This window comes from Clupea harengus, chromosome 20 (assembly GCF_900700415.2).
Source record: "Clupea harengus chromosome 20, Ch_v2.0.2, whole genome shotgun sequence".
NCBI lineage: Eukaryota > Metazoa > Chordata > Actinopteri > Clupeiformes > Clupeidae > Clupea > Clupea harengus.
In genome coordinates this window covers 14,740,966-14,759,191 of record NC_045171.1, presented here as the reverse complement: position 1 = coordinate 14,759,191, position 18,226 = coordinate 14,740,966, and the positions used below count along the sequence as shown (strand labels likewise).

Sequence of the window (18,226 nt, the reverse complement as noted above, 5' to 3'; positions counted from 1 at the left end):
ATTAATGTTTAGTGAAAAGGATGCACTTTTCCAGATAAAGTTGTTCACCTTTCTTCCGGAAGAAGCTTTCAATACCACATCCTCAACAAATAACTAAGCCAGAAACTAAGGAACTAAGTAGTTTCTCTGAGTATGGACATCAAGAAAACTCACTGAGCTTTTAACTTGTAATCATACAGATATTTTAAAGGATATAATTCTGATACTAGGATGAGAGGTATTATATACATTTCAGATTCTGAACATTTAAAGGTTCTTTAGCTTGTATTATGGCTGAATTCTTGAAGGTTTGCCATCGATCTTTCTAATGAAAAACTGCCCTTGAGTCCCTTAGGTCATCTGTTTTCATGACAGGTTTCAAGCTGAAAGCTTTGAAATACAACCTCAGGCTTACTAACTAGAATCCCAAAGGGTTATTTTTCTCATTACCCAACATGAATTCCTCAAGATTCCATTTGGACTCGTTAGAACCATTATTGGATATATTTTTTGCAGGCTTACAGATGTTGATTGTAAAGCTGTAAGTAGAACCTCCACCAAGTAGCACCACCAAGTTGTTTAAGAACAACACAAAGGTTTGTCGTCTTGTTCTACTCCTAGTTCTCACATGAAGGTTTTCCATATCAAAGGTACTCTCATGCTGTGGTGGAGCTTCTACGGTTCTAAATAGAGACTATTAGAATTTGTATCGGCTCTTAATATTTATGGGGAACAAGCTGAAAAAGTGATAAAATGTCTGCCGTGTTGGAGTGACAATATTTTGAAGTAAAATTTGTGAGAAATGTTTGAATACATACATGGCTAATTGCCATAGCAAAATATCTGTTACTGCCACTCTTTACCATTTGCTTCTCTTTGTTGACATTTGATAGCAATCTAACCCGACAGCGCTGCCCAAAATATTGCCCAGTGTATGGCCAACCCGAAGTTTGCATAAATCTCTGTCCGGATCTTGCCACCTCTTCACATGGCAGCTAGCCAGCGCTAGTGCTAGCCCCCTGAGGAGAGACCAGGCAGAAGTCATGTCAGGACTGCTGTTGAAAAAGGAGGTGTTGCTCTTGGATGCCCTGCCGCACGCGTACCATTCTTCCGATGCTTTCTTCACAACTGAAATAGACCCTGACTAATCCCCCTTCACAACTACCTGTGGCGCAGTCCACGGGGTTGCCCTAGAGAGCTTTTGTTTTTTATGACACTCATATAGGGGCTGAAAAAGGCTCTCTCTGGCCTCTCCAGAGAGGTCACTCTACCAAGTGGTGTGTGTGTATGTGACATTATGTTAAAGAGGCAAGAATAACTGATGAACTTAGAGCTAACCCTCATGGCATGGCTAAGTAGAACAAAGAATGGGGCGAGACCTGCTAGGGCTGGGCACGGCTTAAAGTCAAGAGTAGATGACAGCTGTGTATAAGACACTAAAGCTGTTTAGGCTATGACATAGAGGAGGTCAAAACTACTCCCGGACCTTGTTCCCTGTATCTCATACCAAGGCTAGCTGTAAGAAAGTTGATGCCGCGAATCGTACACAAACAGCTGTTGTTGTGATACATAAAGACAGTATAAATACATGTATATAATAGACAGATTGTTTAATTCAAATAAATAATGTGGTTAAGAACACTTCAAGTGTGTTAGTTCAAAGGGGCACATGGAAACAGGAACTGACAACAACTGTGGTTAATAGGTGTCCTTTTACATATATTCACATATTCCTGCTGGCCAGAAATAGCCTTTCCATAACTACCCTCTTTTGTTCTGTTGCGGGTGCATGAAACTCGAGAGCAACCCTGTTGTTTGCCATCTTTGACCCCTCTCTCTGTCTCTCTCTCTCTCTCTCTCTCTCTCTCTCTCGCTCTCTCTCTGTCTCTCTATCTCTGACCACTCTCTCTGTCTCTCTCTCTCGCTGGTGTGCACGTCTCTCTCTGTTGTCAAAGACACAGCTGTGCGTGTACAGAGCAGAGATGGATGATGTGTGAGCTGACATGTTCTACTCCATTGGCATGAGTCCATTCCCAGGCCTCACCCTGGACACTTTGGCCATCTGTGGGCATTGTTGAGGGTCCGAAAACAGGAGGGACCTGTGTTACCTGTGTTACCTGAGGTACCTGTGGAGTATGGATAGTAGTAAACACAGACTCCTCTCAGATTTTCTACCAACAGCCAATTCTGGCTACAGGCACATTGATGTAATTACCCCTCCCTGAGGTGTCTTTAGTGCTCGCAGTGATTAGGAGTAGAGTTAGTTATGAGTCTAAGTACTAACAGGTATTGGGAATAAAGTTATCAAAAACTTAAATTTTATTTATTCACCTAAAGCACCAATAACAATTGAAACTCCCTAGAAACCCCCTTGAGCAAGCACTTAGGTGACTGGGGCAAGGAAAAACTCCCTTTTAACAGATCAATACCTTGAACAGAGGTACTAACAAGGATTAGCTACCAAAAATGAATGTTAGGGTTGAAATTGTTGGTAAATGTTGGTAATACTGAATCATACTATTCACTCTATCAAAAGATATGGACTATTACATGTAAGTACATTCAGAATTACATTTAGGGAACTCTGACATTCCTGTCACAGTTTTTTACAGTTATTTTCTTTTTCCAAACCAGTCTGTGACATTAAGATTCACACATTAAGGTTTGTACATTTTCTAGTTTTCATTACAATAATGAACATATTATAACATAGTATAATAATGATGTAATGAATACCATATGGCATGACTTATGAGTGATCTACAATGTTACGGTTTCAGATGTTGTACCACCGCTGTCATGAGTATCCACATGAAGACTGTTTATGGAGGATTGTGAATGATTGTGTCATCATCATTTTTGTTGTTATTTTGTAAACAAACAACCCTGGGGTTGTGGACTGTTGAAATGAGCAGCTGACCTATGACCTCCACCTGTCTTAGCATCGTCTGAGGCTTCCTAACTAACCCTGACAGGAACTCTTCTCTCGACGCACGTGCTGATTCCCTCTGTCCCTCTCAGTGTCTGCCTTCGCTAAGAAACCCAAGACTCAGACAGCCGAGGTTGGCGCCACTGTGGTGTTCGAGGCCGAGGCCGAGAAGCCCGATGCCAAGGTGCGCTGGCAGAAGGACGCCAAAGACCTCGCCACCAGTGACAAGTACGACATCAAGGCGGACAGTGGCAAGCACTCCCTGACCATAAAGGATGTTGCCAAAGAAGATGCGGCAGGATACTGTGTGATTGCTGGAGGGTCGAAGGTTAAATTTGAGCTAAAGCTAAAAGAGCCAGAAGGTGGGTTAGGGTTTGAGACAGTAGCCCTAACCTCACTCTTCTCTAAACCTGCCGTTGTGTCCCTCTGTGGAATGCTCACCGATATTCTGGCCAATAACGTCACTTCAGAACGTTTACACTTCACTGGGTGTGATGACAGTTCCACTTTTGGAATGTTTAACAAACCACAGTTCACCACAATCTGACGCGACTTCACTTCTTCTGTCATCACCTTTTTTAACCAATCACAGAACACCATCTGCCCTTGCTGGTTCTTCTCACCGGTCAGATAGCATACTCATGTAATTGTAAAAATATGTTAATGAGTTGTGTGAGGGTCTACAGATAAGATGGCTGTCAGAGTCGGTTAGTGCCTGAGAATGACTCTGGACCACTGACGGGAGCCAGTCGCTCCTGACCCTGGTGACCTTCACTCCACCACGATGAATGACGTTTCCTGGTGGGAAGCCATGGCTGAGGTTCAGACCTGCGAGTGACGGGTGACAACAGATAAAGCTTGTCGGCATGGCAACGTGATAAATCTGTGTAAACAAGGGCAGACATTCTCTCTGGGGCTATGGCAGGAGATAAAGCATTAGCGCAGGCAGGCAGACAGGCAGACATGCTGGCAGACAGACATTAGGCTGAGGTAGGACATTGGTGCTCGATTCTTATTACAGCAGGTGTCTCCACTAACCTGCGCCAGGAGGGCCATTAAAGGATTTATGAGGATTTGGGAGATTTGGGAGTGTGCAAGGCTAGCATCCAAACTAACAGCAAGCTCCTGCTGAAATTAAATGAGCCTTGTACACAACAGGCTCACCAGTGGGGAACGGGAAGAGTGACTCAAAGATGTACAGAAGTTTGATATAGTCTTAAATAATGTGGAACCTCGGGCACACTAACATGATATATCTGCTTGATGTTTGCTATCTCTTCACTTTTTACCACGTTAGGACATTTGCTGCACCACTCTGCACTCAGCTCATGAAAAAAAACTGTAGAAAACTGTGTGTTTAATGTCTGAAAAATGTTTGATGTTTGTTTCTTGAAATTTCACACTGTGGCTAGTGTTTGAAGGTATGTGGTTGGTGTCTTCAAATTTGTCAAATCTGTGCTTTGCTTTCCCAGAACACCTGAAGTCTGAAACTAGACTCGAGATTTCTGATCAAACACAGTACAGTCTAAGAGACTCAGAGATTTCCACAAATAATACCTACCATGATGGAGATAAGTTTGCCTGTTAAAGCGGATATATACTATTAGACACTCTTTAATCACGCTAGTGTGATTAGCTAGAAAGGCAGCACGCGCAGTTTATTTTCAAAAAGTCAACAATGTAATGGCAAAAAAATGCCGTTGGAGCCACTCCATTTATGACGTAGGCGGCGACTGTTCGCCTGAAGCATAAACAAAACAGCTTGAGCGACACTTTTTTTTTTTGTCGGCGACCATTTCAAAAGTGTCGGCGACATAAGTATAAACCAAGCTTTACTGAAACGGTTCTGATGAGAACATTCCAAATTTGAACGCAGACTGGAATGTTATGGTTCTTGGTTTTGAATGGAACTGGAACGCGGAGACATTCTAAGTCTGTGTTCTAAATAGAACATTCTAACTCTGAATTCTTCCGGAACTCTGCATAGTGACTATAATATTCTGGTTTTCTGACTGGAATATTCCACCTGTTGTTCAGCGGTGAAGGAGGAGGCTGCTCCTGCTCCAGACCCAGCTCCTGCTGATGCTGCCCCTCCCCCAGCAGATGCCCCAGCCGATGGGGCACCTCCAGAGCCAGCTGCCCCTGAATCTGCCCCAGCTGTCCCTGATTCCGCCCCAGCTGCCCCTGCCCCTGCCCCTGCCCCAGAGACCAACGGCCATGGCACAGATACCAACGCTGACCGTGAGTCACTACTGGGGAAGGCTGGAGATGTCAGGAGTTTACAGACTAGAGCCAGACATAAAAATCACATGTTAACACTTTCATTTGTTGATTATGCCCTACTAAGCAGTAGTGTATATGCAGCTAGGTATAGTTAATGGAAACAAGTGTATGGTAAACGTCACTTCACCAAGTCCTATACTAATTTCTCTCTGCCTGGCTGTGTCTGTCTGTTTGTCTGTACCTGTCTCTGTCTGTCTCAGGGCGCATGTCTGTGGACACTCGGCAGGACCTGACTGGGCTGTTTACAGAAAAGCCTCAGAGTGGGGACGTCACTGTGGGTGAGTCACAACCAGGCCTATCAGGAATAATGTGGGGTCATAGGTCATGGGTCGCACTGAGCACAGGGGCCACTGTAAAAGCTGATGAAGTAGAGTGTATAACAAACCTGGATTGTGGGTCTTGAACATGTCATTGAGCAAACACCATAGCAACAAGAGAGAGAGAGAGAGAGAGAGTGCTCAAAATGATAGTGATGAGATGAGAGTTCAACAGTCTCCCCACCACCTAACAATAGTAGTTGCTCAACATCTCTCACTCTTTTGGTCAGTGAAATGAGGAACAATGTAAAGTGTATGTAAAAGCTGCAAGAGTCTCCCACTAGTCTGTGTGAACTAAGACAGGAGAAGTGGAATAAGACATTGTTATGTTTCAAGATACGTTTATCGACATCAATAGAAAACGTAATTATGTAGTACACTATAGTGTGCGTTCTTAAATCCTATAGTATACTATAGTGTTCAATCTCCTCTCATTTACTTGCACATGGTAAAGAGATACAAATGTGTCTACTGTGGGACATTATCGAAACTAAAATTGGCATGCTAAGAAGTTAGCTTAGCATCCCTGCCATAACATGGAAGTAACCTTTTCCAAAATGTTACAGGATCTGTAGGAGACAGTCTGTCCTTTTTCTCGTTACCTGTCCAGGTGAGAACATCATCATTGTGGCCAAGGTGAACGCAACCTCCCTGTTGAAGAAGCCCACAGTCAAGTGGTTCAAAGGAAAATGGATGGACCTGGCCAGCAAGTCTGGCAAACACCTGCAGCTGAAGGAGATATATGACCGCAACACAAAGGTGTGTATGTGAGCAGCATGTCGGAGTGTGAAAGAGAGTGCCATGTGGATAATGTTAGCCAGAGAGATCCAGTGGGGGCACTGATGTAGTGCTAAAGTACCCAGGCCTGGCTTTCCCAATAACATTGTCATGTTGTTAGCGTTTACGAACTTGATCGGTATACCTTACTAAAGTTGTTTACTTTTCTATGCGTGTTTCCCATCTCTTAAGAGTTCCCCTAAGACACACTTTCCTATGTATACATTAAGAGGCTGAATCCATGTTTCTGGAATCGATTATTGTCATTTACGTAGGTTTGTGCACGTGTGAGATGACATTCTGGGAAACACTTCAAAACGTTAAGGTACAGCTTAAGGTATACGTTAAAAATGACGTAGCTTTAAGAAGGCTTAAAGGCAGAAACCCTGCCCAGAACTATAACTCAGTCGCTGAAGTTTGAGATCCAGTAAATTAACATGATTTTGGTACTCAAATGGATGATCTATGGGAACATTGTGTAATGTACAGCAACAAAATCGATTTGGTTAATTTGGATGAGATCAGCAGCAAGGCCAGATGCCCCTAGTGTGTGTGTATGTGTGTGTGTGTGTGTGTGTGTCTGTGTGTGTGTGTGCCTACGTGCGCCCCTCGTGTGCCCCCCTACCTCACCTCATGCCCGTGTGCTGCTCCTGCAGGTGTACACCTTTGAGATGCACGTCATCGGTGCCAAAGCCAACTTCGCTGGAGGCTACAGGTGTGAAGTGTCGTCAAGGGACAAGTTTGACAGCTGCAACTTTGATCTGACTGTACATGGTGAGGTTGCCTTCTACATCTCCATGGATAAATCAGGAAAACACCATCTAGCCATTGCTCTTTACTATATCAATAGATGTCTTGTGATTCGCTTGTAGAGCACATTACATGGAAAGCATTAAATGTGTCATCCTTGTGATGAAAACATATTCGCCTATTTGGCTTCCCATTCACTGAAATCAGTTTTGGCAACAGCTGTTTTCCTATGTCAGTTACGTCGTGATTACTGTCACGTGTGATCCTGTCACCCTGTGCCTGATGAGGTTTCATCTGTTTTCATCTGTAGAGGCTCGTGCAGTGGAGGAGTTTGACATCCGCGCCGCCTTCAGACGCACGTGAGTTTAAATCCTTACCTTAGCAGTGCACGGAAATGCACACATTGAAACCATATTGTGTTTTGTTGTCATGAAGAGCTGTCACTTCATGTGATGGTTTTTCAGAGCTGATCATCACTTTCCACTGTTGTCCATGATTTCTTTCCCGGTATTGTTCACAGCAGCTAGAGTCCTCTGCTTCTTCTGTAGACTGGGGAAGAGAGAGTGTGAAAGATGTGAGTGAGAGAGAGAGGGAGAGAGAGAGAAAGATAGAATGGGAGAGAGAGAGAGGGAGAGAGAGAGAGAGAGAAAGATAGAATGGGAGAGAGAGAGAGAGAGGGAGAGAGAGAGAGAGAAACATAGAATGGGAGGGAGGGAGAGAGAGAGAGAGAGTGAGAGAGAGGGAGAGAGAGAGAGAGGGAGGGAGGGAGGGAGGGGGAGAGGGAGACAGCGAGAAAAGTTTCGAAGTTAGACAGAGGGAGTAGAGTAAGAGACAGCGAGAGACAATGAGAGAGAGAGAGAGAGAGGGAGAGAGTGAGAGAGACAGAGACAGAGACAGAGAGAGAGACAGAGACAGAGACAGAGAGGATGAGATAATTTCCATTTCCATTATTACAAGGACACAGAGATTGTTTAAAGTCCTTCTGTGCGTGTCCATGATGGATTCTAATGTTGTGGACCTTGTGAAACTGTATTAGGAGCGCAAGTGGCGGTGGAAAAAAGAAGCACGGCGCTGGAAGGTACAGAGGCAGTTTGCTGCACCGTCAGGGAGCATTTTACACATCCAGAGGTCTATGGGTCACTGCCTGATCCATCTGTCCAGCCTCTCATCCCTCCTTTCCTCTCATCCCACTGATCCCTCTCATCCCACTGATCCCTCTCATCCCTCTATCCTTACTCTTACTCTATTCCATCCTCTCTTTTCATGTCTACAACTTTTCATTCATTTGTGCATCCCTCCATCCATCCATCTATCCATCCATTCATTCATTCGTCCATTCATCCATTCATCCATACATCCACCCATCCATCCATCCATTCATTCATTCATTCATTCATCCATCCATCAATTCATTATTTTATTCATTCATTCACTCATTCCGTCTCTCTTCCTCTCTCTCGTCCTGTCTTCCTCCCATTATTATTTATTTTCTTTCTTTCTTTCTTTCTTTCTTTCTCTTCCTCTCCTCCTCTGGGTCAGCAGTGCCAGACGACCTCAGAGTACATGTGACTATGTTCCTCTTCACTGTCGTCCTGCAGGAGGCCGTGGCACTGAGAGACTGGGTCTGAGTTTCAGGGGCTTTTTTTTAATAATTGTTTTTAATCAGAGACATTAACAGAGAGAATGAAAGGCTTCAGTCTGACGCACAACTATCCTTTGAAGCTATTTCAGGACACAACTTCTTTTCAGACGATTGAAGTTGTTGCACCCTCAGAAACCACACCACATCAGACATGACAGACATGTTTCATCTCCTATCTGGGTTATAATTACAATTAAAATGTTCTATTATAAATGACTATTACAATTACAAATTACAATCACAATTACATTGTGTGTATATATCGCTGTCTATCTCTGCTGTTGAAACTCAAGCCCTTTCTCTGAGAGCTGCCTGTTCCTTTGACAGAACCAGTGAAGCTGGCTGCACAAACACAGTCCTGGCAGTGTGAGCTTTGGTCCGAGCTCTCGGGCCCACTGGTCATGCATTCAGACAGTGTTTCTCAACCCCGCTACTGCGGGACCTCCAGACAGACCCCATGTATGTGACTAACCTCCCTGTGCAAAGAACACTTGTTCTACAAACACATTCATGGATGCTGGAGGTGCACTATAACTCAAACACACTTGTCTTCATACCATGTGCCTTAGAGGGTATGGACACGCATGACTACAGCTATTCTTCACATACACATGACTGGCCCCTCAAAGAAAGTCCTGACCACCCCCCCCCCCCCCCCCCCCTTTTGTCTGCTCTTGGCCTTGGTGTAGATTTCAAAAGAGACTTTGTTACGGTGTTAGTATGTGCCTTGGTTCTGGTACTTGCAGACTGTGATTGATAGGTGAGTGCCATAGAGTGACCTTCTTGCAGCATGGTATTAATGCCAGCCTATAAACATTACCCCTGTAAACGCTTCAGAGGAGGGCATTATAAGTCTCTTACACTCAGCAGACGCCATTCCTCACTGACTTAACTAGCAGAGTTCTGTTACATGGCTGAGTGCGTTATTGTCATATAACAACACACCTTTTAGGGAGTGTCAGGGTTTCAGCCAGTGGTCTGGATGCAAGTGCAGGACAACAAGGCTTTAATGTTAACAGAGGCTGATCACAGGTGCTGTACAGTGCAACAATCCCAAAACTGACTGGCTAGGATCTAGTACGGAGGCACTGACATGAAACAAAACAACAAACAAATATAAGTAGAGTATCCAGGTAAAGTCAAACAGAAAGGTTCAGGGCACCAAGGCCTTTTCCAAAAACCACACAGAGTAAATTAAGACAAAACAGCGGTGTTGACATAGGCAAGGGAAACAGGTCCAACAGGTGAGAGAGATGAAGTTTATTAGACCGACCAATGATCAGATCAACACACCGGGATAATGAGCACTAAATGGGCGTAGCCAGAGGGGGTGAGTGCGAGGTCAGAGGTCGTTTCAGGGAGCTATGTCTCTTGTTAGAAGCATATTGAGGCAGCTGATTACCATTTTTAAAAATCATAATATGATTTTCTGGAAATCCAGCTAGTAGCAGACAGGCACCAATCGTTATTATGGATACACAATAGTCTTAGTTGTGTATGTACATCTGCAAAAAGAGACGCTGTTACTCGAAAGTGTTTAACTGTAACACTGCATTTATTGTACTCTGTGAGCTCATGTATGAGTATTCAGTAACATTCAGTAACTTCTTAGTAGGTCTTGATTCAGGTGATAACTGCATAGAAACAGCATCCCTCCTACAATATTACAGTATATTTTTTGTAGCAATGCCCATTTTCAGTAAGATCTGGTTGAACTTCACCGAAGATGATTAATTACTCTGCCCTGCAGCTGTGTTGAGCTATAGGCAGGGTTAATCAATGTCAGAATGGTTTCTGAGGTAAGAGTATGTCAGTGGATTGTATACTGTCCTGGAATTGTATATGGTGGATGTCAATGAGCAAATATATCAATCTGCTAATTGACTGATACCATGTAGAGTGATATGTGCTAATGTTTTCTGCTCTGTGAGTGTGTGTTGACAGTGTGTGTGTGCGTGTTTGTGTGTTTATGTTTTCTGTACTGTGAGTGTGTTGACAGTGAGTGTGTGTGTGTTTATGTTTTCTGTACTGTGAGTGTGTGTGTTTTTATGTTTTCTGTACTGTGAGTGTGTGTGTGTGTTTATGTTTTCTGTACTGTGAGTGTGTTGACAGTGAGTGTGTGTGTGTGTTTATGTTTTCTGTACTGTGAGTGTGTTGACAATGTGTGTGCTGTCTGCTGTGTCTCCCTTACAGTAGCATAGATGGAAGTGAGGATGCGGGAGAGCTGGACTTCACCCAGCTACTCAAGAAGAGGTTAGGCTCGCCTTATGTCATTATATACAGAAACTATCATACAGTTAAACACTCACATCAACAAGCATACATATATTTTTACATATATATTAGTTTACATATTACATAAAACCAACATCATATGAAACATACACAGTATATGTTTAAACAGGACTGCAATTAAACATACCGGTATACATATTTAATTGTATGTTGCATACGCATACATATTAACATAGATATACAGGTATATTACACATATATGGTACAAATAAAATAATGAAATATATCATGCAAATGACAGTGTCCCAACTTTCCATTTTGTGTTGTTTGTGGTGACCTGTCAGTGTTCATGATCATGTCCTTGTATTTAATTGAATGATGTTTACTGGTGTGTATTACCCATAAGAGTTTAAGTTACATTTAAGAATTGAATACAAGCAAACAACATGCTGTATGAAAAAGTTTCCATACTGACCGATTATTCATCGGAAGTATGAAGTGAAACTTTTCATAAAAATGAATCTGACAGACCTTTTTATTTCTGAAATGCCTCCTCCATGGATTGCTTTGGACGTCATAGAGAGTAAGTAGTTTACTTCAGGCTGCAGACTCACACAGGCCTGACTGCATGATGGTCTGAGGCCCACATAGCAGACACTGGAATGGATGGGGCCAAATCAGAGGCGGATTAGGGTTTCTGTTCCAGAGTCTGCTGTTGATTGGGCTGATCCCTTGCATGTAGTAACCCTGTGTTTACATCAGCTGGGTTATCAGATAAAGAGTATTTTGATCACAACGGTTGTTAATTGTATCTGTAACATTGAGGACGTCGTTGTTAAAGGTGCAGCCTGCGTTTCTACTCCCATACACTTTTTTTGTCAGATTCCTCTAACAGCTCCTCATGGTCCTCTGTCCTCTAACTGTTCCTTAAGTCCTTTTCCACATGGCCACACAGGAAGCTTTCTCTGTTTGTTAAAGCATTACAAACAAGACGGTCACACTTTATTTGTTTTAATTGGATGGTTGGCTACAGACGCTCACATCTACAGATGCTCAGGTTATAGACAAACTATCTGTTGAAACCCTGTAAACTACAATCTATGGATAAGGGTAGGGTTAGGGTTAGGGTTCGGGTTCGGGTTTGGTTGATGTGATGTTCAGTGAACAATTAGAACGACTGAACTTGGATTTCAACAAACCACCTGTAAAGTTTCTGTAGGCAGACTATCCCAATTATAAGCCTTTTATTTCTGCCCTACTCATTTACCTCCAAAGCTACTAGTCTACAAGAGACATTACGTAAGAATGGAATTGAGTAAAAGGTTTTGAGTCGGACGAATACAAACACAGTTACACATTTAGCTAAATGCCCTCCAAACTGCTTTCATGATGTTGAAAACATGGCTTTGAAATTTGTCATACGGACAGAAAATGGAAAATAATGGACCACTTCCCCTCTCATGAGAATCCACTGTGGCTCTGAACACGTCATAAGCAACTAACTGTCCCCTCTGCTTGCAGCTTTTAGCACCACCAGACAGCAGAGGACAAACTCACTCACTCAGTCAGCAGTTTTACAAAAGCCCTGCAGACAGTCACCTCAGACAGCAGTTAATACCAGGACAGATCTAGCTCTGATCTGGAGAGCAACCTAGCCAAGTCTGTGTAGGGAATGCTGTCTGGGGAATGTGAGCAAGAACTAAATGTTTGATTATATTTGTATCCCACCTGAAGCATTTTGACTGTGGTCATGAGCCATATGATGCTTTGGTGGTGATCGTGAGCGTGGTCTTTCTGAGTTCTTAAGAGTTTCCACACTGGTGCTGGTGGGAAAAGGTTATTTAGTTTTTTATCCTTGAAAAAAAATTCCACAGCGAAAACTAGGGGAAATCTGATGGGGGAGAAGAAGCTTAACAAAAGGTTCCGTAAAGAACCTCAATTGAAAGTGTTCCACACAGGAACATTCCAAGGTTCTTGTACCCTTTCTTTTTTGTTCCAAGAGTGTTCTTTGTCTCATCGCTCATGTTTGTGTTCACTCTGGCCTGACTGCGGACAGAACAGAAAGTCCTCATTAGGAAAGGTCACTCACCTACCCGTGGTGACTCATACATCACTGCCACCAGCTCACCATTGTGTTTTTCTCTCCGTCGTATTCATCTTCTTTTTTATCCCTCCCAAAGTAGTTGAGCACAGTGAACCCTCACCTCCTGTTTGCCCACCCCCACCTGAACATGCATATTCATTTTCACACTTTTTGAAATTTCAGATCACCTGCACCACTAGAATTCATTAATGATGGCATTTTACTTGCGTAGGCTTAAGCACCGGTTAACTGATATTAGCTAATGATGATGTTTTTGAAAATGGTTTATTTTTGTCATTAAAGCCTCTGTATTGCTCTAAAGCTAAATTAGTGTCATACAGTACAAATGAAACCTGATGGTCTGATATGCTCTATTAGCCTTGTGTGTGCGAGTTTGTGCCTGTGTGTGCACTGTGTACGTGAGTGTCTATACTGTATTTGTTGTTTGTGTGTGTGTATGTGTATTGGTATGCGTATGCGTACGTGTTTGCATTTCTCTGAAGGTGTGTATTAATGCATTGCGGTCTGTCTTGCCCTGCTTGTGGCTTCTGCATCTGAATGAGAGTAGCAGTTCTTTAAAAGCTTCGCCGCGGTAAGAGTCCTGCATCTTCTCCTCACCTCCCCCTGATGTGTGTGGTGTGTGGTGTGTGCTTGAAAATCTCCTCTCCTGTCACTGTAAATGTGTCAAATATCCAGTGAAGCTGTTCAACCTTTCATCCCTTTAATGTTTCCCTTTTATGTGTCCTGATTTCAAATATCCTGTAAAGCCATTCCTGTTTTCAAATATAACGATAAGATGTTCCCATGTCCCAGTGACGGCTGTCATGAGAGATGTATGGAAACTACACATTATGGGGAATGTATGCTACGTATGCATATGTGATGTATGGAAATCATGAGAACGAAAATGTCATTGAAGTAAGGCAGAGGTTCTCAATGCTGCCTTAACATGTAGGAATAATAGGGCCTATCTGTGAGTTATAGGGCTTAATGCACATGTGTAGTTGAACTGTTGGTGACTCCTGCCTTTGCTTCACCTGTGCCAGGGCAGTGCAGAGGAGGAAGGACGAGGAGGTGGACGTGTGGGACATCCTGCAGAAGGCCCCGCCCACTGACTATGAGAAGATCGCCTTCCAGCACGGCATCACCGACCTGCGCGGCATGCTCAAGCGCCTGAAGAAGATGAAGAAGCCTCAAGAGAAGAAGAGCGCTGGTCAGTGTTATGAGTGGGAGAGATAGATAGGGAGAAAAAGAGGGGGAAGACAGACAAAGAGATAGATAGATAGATAGATAGATAGATAGAAGGAGAGGGTGTCTATGGTGTAGACCTCTAGGAAGTGTAGATGCCAGAGAAGGAGAGTGACGGTCACTCCCAGGGTTCAATGGGACTCCTATCATAGCATCCACACTGATATGTCTCTGTGAGTCAGCCCCAGTGATTCAACATCTATGTCTTTCTCTCTGTCTCTCTCTCTGTATGTGTGTGTGTGTGTGTGTGTGTGTGTGTGTGTGTGTGTGTGTCTCGGCTCTACTGATCTAACATCTTGTGTGTGTGTGTCAGCTCTACTGATCTAACATCGTGTGTGTGTGTGTGTGTGTGTAGAACTTTGCTAATGTGGTGTGTGTGTGTGCCTCTGAACCAACAGCCTTCCTGAAGAATCTGGACCCTGCCTATCAAGTGGAAAAAGGACAGAAGATCAAACTGGCCATAGAGGTGGCTGACGCCAACGCTGACGTCAAATGGCTGAAGAACGGGCAGGAGATCAAGGCATCTGGAAGGTAGCTTTGGGGGGAAGAGTATGTGGCCCATATGTTCCTAAAACGGGAACTTTCTTTATTTGTTTCCATAGCGGACATGTCTTTAATCCTCTACAACCTCTAGAACTCTCAGAACCTCTTGATCCTGTAGAACTTCTAGCGTCTCGGAACAGGAAACCCGACAGAACTCTGTTGATTGAGTTATCTTAAGAATTTAGTCATTAGATTAAAATGAGAACTCACATCTTAGTGTCTCAGTGTCTATTTTAGGGTCTATACAATGTTTGTAAAGACACTAAATGAATAGGTATTAAGCTTTGTGAATATTCTACAGGTCAATACAGGAATTGGTAAATCTCGCTAACAAAACAGAGATTTTCAATACTATTCAAATTCAATTCAATGTCCATTGTCTCTCTCTGTTTCCCACAAATATGTGTAATATCACACGCTAGCTACTCTTTCCTGTTGTAAGAGTGCCTCTAATGATCATGTGACCTGTCTGTATGTGTCTCCTGTGGTGCCTGATGACTCCATCGTGTGGCTGTGGGCCTGTGGCCCCCTGTGACGGACGCCTCCTGTCAACCCTAGCAAGTGAGTGGCTCTTGGGCCCTTCTCTCTCTCTGTGTGTGTGTGTGTGTGTGTGTGTGTGTGTGTGTGTGTGTGTGTGTGTGTGTGTGTGTGTGTGTGTGTGTGTGTGTGCAGAGGGAGAGACAGACGGAGGGAGGGGAAGCAGGCCCAGACCCATGGCTCTCACCCAGGGCAGATAAGAGGGGCTAAGAGTCTGTGGGTCTGCCCTCTGTAGACTCCACTCCTCAGACAGTGGCGTGTGGGAGAGAGCCTGATGACATGAAAGAGAAGGGGGGAAGGAGGGGGGGGGGGGTGTAAGTGGCCCCCTGTTCCAGGGATCATATCAGGGGTGATAAAAATACGAGCTCAGTTTTCCATTAAGGGGCAGATTGACATTTGGTGACATCCCTTCACTGGAGTGGCTAGAGTGTGCTATTAGTAACCTAGCCATCGCTCTCTCTCATTGCTATTCACTTTGAGTACTCCATCCTTCTGCTAGTGAGAGAGGGAGGGAGGAAGGGAGAGAGAGAGAGAGAGAGAGAGAGGGAGGGAGGGAGATGAGAGGATCTGGCTAGAATACTCAAAATGGTGACCAGGACGTGTTTGTAGTTGAAGCACTGGAATGGAATTCTCATGCCTTCATTTTGACACACCTTGGCTTGAGGTTGATTTATTTTATTTTATTTTTTTCTTGAGTGGCTTGTGATCTGAAAGTCATCTACGGTGTTGGACTTTACTGTTAGGCTTGTAAATACTTTGAATATTTCATGAACGGCAGACCAACGGTATGTCTGTCTGTCTCAATCTGACTCTATTTACGTCTGTCTGACGTCATAACCCTTCCATTCTGCTGTTGCCATGACATCCAAACCCAAGGATGAAGCATTCCAAGGGCATGAAGGACACATTTAAATGCAGCTACACTTGGAGAGTATATCCTTTAGTCTGAGAAGAGACAGGAGGGATGAAAAAAAAACAAGTTTTGTTGAAAAACTGAGTCCAGATATTATGCTCTGGCTGATAATTTGATGATGGTCAGTTTGTGGATAAGTGATGAAGTTTTGGAATTTGATAATGTCCATTAAGTTGATAAACAGCAGACTTGTTCTTATGTTGATATTTAACAGAGATAATATATTTTAAACTGTCAAACATGCAAATTTGTTTTGCCACACCTCAAGCATACAGAGCCCTCAAAGTTAGGTTCTATCCCCATCTGGTGAGCAGAATAACAACTGCAAGCGTGTGTATGTGTGTGTGTGTGTGTTTGTTTGTGTGTGTTTGTGTGTATGTGTGTGTGTATCCCACAGGTACATCTTTGAAAGTGTGGGAAACATGCGTTACCTGACCATCAATCACTGCTCCTTGGCCGACGACGCTACGTACACGTGTGTGGTAGGAGAGGAGAAGACGGCCACTGAGCTCTTTGTTAAAGGTATCTGTTTAAAAACATAAACACTGTTTAAAGACATACAGATAAACACGTAACATGAGATGTCATTTAGGGAGAATCAGAGAGGTGAGGAACCACACGAAACTAGGAATTTATTCACCACTGTCTAAGTCTATGATGGTCTTTGTCAAGGTGTTTTTCTGCAAAGCTACTGTGAAAAACAGATATGACGCAAATCGGAGTTTATATTCACACTCACAACATTAAGCCAAATCTGTTCAGGGGCAGATCCCTTCAAAAGCCGGCTGCTCTATTCATGGTGTTTTCACTCTTCACTAGTTTTCTGAATCATCTTCCTCCCCCCTTTCTGTCTTTCTCTCTCACCCTCTCTTTGGTCTCTCTCACTCTCTCGACCCCCTTATCACTCTCTCTCTCTTTGGTCTCTCTCACTCTCTCGACCCCCTTATCTCTCTCTCTCTTTGGTCTTTCTCGCTCCCTTGACCCCCTTAACTCTGTCTCTCTCTCTCTCTCTCTCTCTCTTTCTCAGAGCCTCCTGTGATGATTGTGCAAAACCTGGAGGATCAGATGGTGATGAAGGGGGAGAGGGTGGAGTTTTTGTGTGAGGTGTCTGAGGAGGGAGCCACTGTGAAATGGTAAAATACCGCTACACACACACACACACACACACACACACACACACACACACACACACACACACACACACACACACATACACACACACACACTCATCCCCCATATATAAGCATGGGCTCCAAATAAAGAGACCAACCATCAGAACACAACACTGAGAACCAGTTGATTAGTTGCCATGAATTCATGAGCGAACTTCTATTTACGAACCTCTGGTATTCCGGTTCCATAGCTGAGATTCCCCTCATGTCCACCAGATGGCATGTGTGCTTCTCAAGCCAGCTGCCCCTCCTGAAAAACTCCACAGCATGAGAAAGGCAGGTGGAGGCTGGCACGACACGGACCGTATATCTCCCGTGCGCCGTAAATTATCACTGCCAGGAAAAGGTCACTCTTGCCTCTTAACACCTCCGCTGTGTCCTTTAGCGGAGCGAGAAAGTCACCGCGGGTTTATGACGGCCAGAATGACTAACTAAGGAAACTTTCTACCGACCGCCTTTGATGAGGTTCAGCTAGGTTGTTTGTAAGCCTACTTTGTGAAAATGAATGGCTTGACTCTGTCCCAGGTGATAGCTGGATAGGCTGAATTATCATCTTTAAAAACAGCATTGTGATTACCATGGTCACTGGATAAATGACACAGTCTGCTCCCTCAGATTTGTGACATTCTTTTTCCTAATGAGTTTACATGGATCAAACTACTGGCCTTTTGTTTCCTTCATTGGTCTTCACAACCATGGAGAGGTATTGGTTTGTGTAGCCACTGATATTATGTTGTTCTGTGGACACCTGCCATATCTGTTTGTATTTTGTGATATTATATGAACAATAAATTAGTGGTTAGTTTAGAGTACATGGT

General features: G+C 43.7%; 1 protein-coding gene across 4 annotated transcripts in view; it reads left to right on the top strand.

Moving 5' to 3' along the window:
* The window catches only part of mybpc3 (myosin binding protein C3), a 48,327-nt gene that overhangs the window by 2,589 nt on the left and 27,512 nt on the right, over positions 1–18,226 (top strand). The window contains exons 2-16 of one of the 4 annotated variants that reach the window (XM_031586828.1): positions 3,001–3,270; positions 4,946–5,149; positions 5,392–5,469; positions 6,119–6,267; positions 6,942–7,059; positions 7,346–7,394; positions 8,072–8,113; positions 10,871–10,930; positions 11,493–11,495; positions 13,564–13,587; positions 14,042–14,208; positions 14,642–14,774; positions 15,345–15,347; positions 16,634–16,758; positions 17,264–17,369. In XM_031586828.1, coding sequence (XP_031442688.1) covers positions 3,001–3,270; positions 4,946–5,149; positions 5,392–5,469; positions 6,119–6,267; positions 6,942–7,059; positions 7,346–7,394; positions 8,072–8,113; positions 10,871–10,930; positions 11,493–11,495; positions 13,564–13,587; positions 14,042–14,208; positions 14,642–14,774; positions 15,345–15,347; positions 16,634–16,758; positions 17,264–17,369 — 1,531 coding nt within the window. The remainder of the gene's footprint in view (positions 1–3,000; positions 3,271–4,945; positions 5,150–5,391; positions 5,470–6,118; positions 6,268–6,941; positions 7,060–7,345; positions 7,395–8,071; positions 8,114–10,870; positions 10,931–11,492; positions 11,496–13,563; positions 13,588–14,041; positions 14,209–14,641; positions 14,775–15,344; positions 15,348–16,633; positions 16,759–17,263; positions 17,370–18,226) is intronic. The other 3 variants (XM_031586830.1, XM_031586829.1, XM_031586831.1) reach the window with 3 other exon arrangements.